The sequence below is a fragment of the Phalangium opilio genome, unplaced genomic scaffold (assembly GCF_054372755.1).
Source record: "Phalangium opilio isolate 3A_F unplaced genomic scaffold, DU_Popi_V2 ptg000054l_1, whole genome shotgun sequence".
In the NCBI taxonomy this organism is placed as follows: domain Eukaryota; kingdom Metazoa; phylum Arthropoda; class Arachnida; order Opiliones; family Phalangiidae; genus Phalangium; species Phalangium opilio.
Window position 1 is genome coordinate 4458137 of NW_028324173.1, and position 4615 is coordinate 4462751.

Genomic DNA, 4615 nt, shown 5'->3' on the forward strand with positions numbered 1-4615 from the left:
GACAACCATTTAATTTCTGAGCTTCCGTGGCTCAATGGTTAGCGCGTTCGGCTGTTAACGAATAGGTTGGTGGTTCGAGCCCATCCGGGAGCGGTGTTGTGACGTCTCAGATGTGAAGTAAATAGTCAAGGAATTCCACAATACCTGACGACCATTTAATTTTTGGGCTTCCGTGGCGCAATGGTTAGCGCGTTCAGCTGCTATTCAAAAGACTGGTGGTTTGAGCCCTCCCGGGAGCGGTGTCGTGACGTCTCAGATGTAACGTAAAATGTCAGAGTTTTTCCACAATACCTGACGAACATTTAATTCTTGGGCTTCCGTGGCGGTATGGTTAGCGCGTTTGGCTGCTAACCGAAAGGTTGGTGGTTCGAGCCTACCCAGGAGAGGTGTTGTAGGGTCTCAGATGTAACGTAAAAAGTCATAACTTATCCACAATACGTGACAATCATTTAATTTCTGAGCTTCCGTGGCTCAATGGTTAGCGCGTTCGGCTGTTAACCAATAGGTTGGTGGTTCGAGCCTACCCGGGAGCGGTGTTGTGGCGTCTCAGATGTAACGTAAAATGTCAGAGTTTTTCCACAATACCTGACGAACATTTAATTTTTGGGCTTCCGTGGCGCAATGGTTAGCGCTTTCAGCTGTTAACCGAAAGTTTGGTGGTTTGAGCCCTCCCGGGAGCGGTGTTGTGACGTCTCACATGTAACGTAAAATGTCAGAGTTTTTCCACAATACCTGACGAACACTTAGTTTTTGGGCTTCCGTGGCGCAATGGTTAGCGCGTTCGGCTGTTAACCGAAAGGTTGGTGGTTCGAGCCCACCCTGGAGAGTTGTTGTATTGAATCAGATGTAACGCAAAAAACATAACTTTTCCACAATACCTGACAACCATTTAATTTCTGAGCTTCCGTGGCTCCATTGGGTTAGCGCAATGGTTAGCACGTTCAGCTGTAAATCGAAAGGTTGGTGGTTCGAGCCTACCCGGGATAGGTGTTGTGGGGTCTCAGATGTAACGTAAAAAAACATAACTTTTCCACAATACCTGACAACCATTTAATTTCTGAGCTTCCGTGGCTCAATGGTTAGCGCGTTCGGTTGTTAACGAATAGGTTGGTGGTTCGAGCCCATCCGGGAGCGGTGTTGTGACGTCTCAGATGTGACGTAAAAAGTCAAGGTTTTTCCACAGTACCTGACGACCATTTAAATTTTGGGCTTCCGTGGCGCAATGGTTAGCGCGTTCAGCTGCTTTTCAAAAGACTGGTGGTTTGAGCTCTCCCGGGAGCGGTGTTGTGACGTCTTAGATGTAAGGTAAAATATCAGAGTTTTTCCACAATACCTGACGAACATTTAATTTTTGGGCTTCCGTGGCGCAATGGTTAGCACGTTCAGCTGTAAATCGAAAGGTTGGTGGTTCGAGCCCACCCGGGATAGGTGTTGTGGGGTCTCAGATGTAGTGTAAAAAGTCATAACGTTTCCACAATACCTGACAACCATTAAATTTCTGAGCTTCCGTGGCTCAATGGTTAGCGCGTTTGGCTGTTAACGAATAGGTTGGTGGTTCGAGCCCATCCGGGAGCGGTGTTGTGACGTCTCAGATGTGAAGTAAAAAGTCAAGGTTTTTCCACAATACCTGACGACCATTTAATTTTTGCGCTTCCGTGGCGCAATGGTTAGCGCGTTCAGCTGCTATTCAAAAGACTGGTGGTTTGAGCCCTCCCGGGCTAATATGGCTAGTCTTGGTCTTCCGAAACCAACCCCCGATTGCCTCTCATCACTTGACATGTTCGAATGTGTCTCAAATCTTGGTTTGCATCAAGTTGTCTCTGACAAGACGAGGAATAATAATACTCTTGACCTTGTGTATATTAATGAGAAAAGATTTATTAAGAATGTAGTCTCTGTGGATAATTTACCTGGTTGTGATCATAATGCTGTGACTGGTGAATTAATTTGTACAGTATCTCAGAATAAGGTGGTGCAGCGTTCGAGTTTTGATTTTCGCAATGCTGATATTGTCTCGCTAAATGGACTTATAAGTCACGCTCCTTGGGACATGGTTTTTAACTTAGAAAATGACATTGACGAGGCCTGGGACTATTGGTTATCAATGATTTCTGCTTGTCTTGATGATAGTATTCCTAAGATTACTTCTCGCCCTAAGCGAAAATCAAATCCTTGGATAACGGGTCAGATAATTCATTTAGCCAATGTGAAAAAAACACTATTTAAAAAGCTCAAATCCAATTTCACCGAGTTTAATAGAGCTAGATTCAGGCGTCTGACAAATAAGATCAAGGAATTATCCCGTACTTCTTATGCGAATCATGTTAGGCAACTCTCTAATAAATTACGCTCTGAGCCTAAAAAATTTTGGAAATTTGTGGCCCTCAAATCGAAACTCCCAATTCCAAACTTTATGAAGAACAATGGGGATAGCATTACTGATTGTGCTATCGTTGCTACTAAATTCAATGAGTACTTTTGTTCTTGTTTCGGTAAATCTGGCCCAATTCCTACCCCAGCTGACACTTTGTATGATCTTCCGCTACCAGTTGATGAGGAGCTAAACTTATTGTTTACTCCATCTTTGGTTATCACTGCTATCAATAACCTGAAATGTAACTCTTCCCCTGGTCCAGATGGTATAACCCCAAAAATGTTACAGCTTTGTCGTGATAGTGTATCGTATCCTCTGTCTGACTTTTTAAATTATTCGTTGAAGGTAGGCAGACTTCCGGCTGCTTGGAAAAGGGTTAATGTTGTCCCTCTATATAAGGGTTCTTCCTTAGACAGGTCTGATATGGCGTCCTACCGTCCTATATCCTTATCCTCTGTTTTCTGTAAAATTATGGAATCAATTGTATCTGATTTCATTAATTCTAAATGTATTAAGCCTGGCGTGCTCCCTGAAAAGCAGTTTGGTTTTAGAAAGGGCTTCAGTTGCGTAACGCAGTTAGTTCAGGCTTTCCATTCATGGGCTTCTTTGTTGGACTTACGTGTACCATCTGATGTACATGTCATAATTTTTGACTGGAAAAAAGCCTTTGACTCTGTTCCTCATGATCGCCTCATTTTTAAGCTTTATGGTGTGGGTATTCGCGGTCCTATCCTAGCTTGGGTTGCTGATTTCTTAAGGAATCGTGAACAGAGAGTTGTCTTTCAAGGTGAATTTTTGGGTTATCAACCTGTTACCTCTGGCGTACCCCAGGGATCAATATTGGGTCCTTTGCTTTTTATTCTGTGCGCCCATGATCTTCACCTTGGTATTTCCCCTGATACTAACCTTTGGCAATACGCTGATGATTCCTTTCTCTCTCGAGCTGTGCGCTCTATGTCGGACACTGTGTTACTTCAGAGAGATATAAATATAATCGTTGACTGGGGAGTTAGAAATCTCTTGTCTCTAAATGTATCGAAATGTTCATATATTATTTTAACTAGACGTCGCAATGTATTTAATGTTGATTATTGTGTATCTAATCAAATCTTGCCTCGGGTCTTTAAATGTAAGTTACTTGGGATTTTTATTTCAAGTGATTTAAAATGGGCTGACCATGTCTTATACATTACCTCTAAAGCCAGGCGCTTGACTGGTTTAATTAATAGAACTTTTGGTCGTTCAAAAGCAGCTGTTATAGCGTTTAAGGCTCTGGTAATTCCTGTTTTGGAATATGGGTCTGTGGTATGGTCTCCTCATTTTCGAAAGGATATTGACTGTGTTGAACGGGTTTTGAGACATTTTACTTCTTATCAATTGAACCAGTCATGGTTTAATAATGTGCAGAATTGCAATAGAGTATACTATGGTGATCGTTTAAAAACACTGAATTTTTTACCCATGTATGCACTCAGACAGTTTTCTAGTCTCGTCTTTTTCTACCGGGTAATCTACGGTCATTATACCTTTCCTTTACTAGATTATGTCATTATTAATGAAAGGCACGAAATTTTGACATTTGCCATTGGTAAAGCTAGATGTGATGCACTTTTTCATTCATTTTTTTTCGTGTTGTTAGGGATTGGAATTCTCTCCCAATTGACATAAGGTGTAGTAATACGCTAGCCTGTTTTAAATTTAAATTGTATCAAAAAATTTTAAATGACGATTGCATATTATAATTACTTTCAATGTCTCTTTGATTTTATATATATAACTATGGTTTTATAGGACTATTGGTTTCTATAATTTTCTCTGTTTTAATTTAATTTATGTATTTTTTTTCTTTTTTGTATTTGTCTGGGTCAACAAGCTTTGTACTGGGAGTTACTCCTTTTCTTGTTGGCCTCCAATTTATATGTTGGGAAATAAATATTATTATGGGAGCGGTGTTGTGGCGTCTCAGATGTAACGTAAAATGTCAGAGTTTTTCCACAATACCTGACGAACATTTAATTTTTGGGCTTCCGTGGCGCAATGGTTAGCGCTTTCAGCTGTTAACCGAAAGGTTGGTGGTTCGAGCCCACCCGGGAGAGGTGTTGTGGGGTCTCAGATGTAGCGTAAAAAGTCATAACTTTTCCACAATACCTGACAATCATTTAATTTCTGAGCTTCCGTGGCTCAATGGTTAGCGCGTTTGGCTATTAACGAATAGGTTGGTGGTTCGAGCCCACCGTGGAG

General features: G+C 41.5%; 1 protein-coding gene across 1 annotated transcript; it reads left to right on the forward strand.

Annotated features, from left to right (window-relative positions):
- The first annotated feature begins 1723 nt into the window (after positions 1-1723).
- On the forward strand, positions 1724-4042 carry LOC149670922 (uncharacterized). Its single transcript, XM_089840472.1, has 3 exons — positions 1724-3503; positions 3624-3962; positions 4014-4042. The coding sequence occupies exons 1-3, from the start codon at positions 1724-1726 to the stop codon at positions 4040-4042; spliced, it is 2148 nt and encodes a 715-aa protein (XP_089696598.1).
- The last annotated feature ends 573 nt before the right edge of the window (positions 4043-4615 follow it).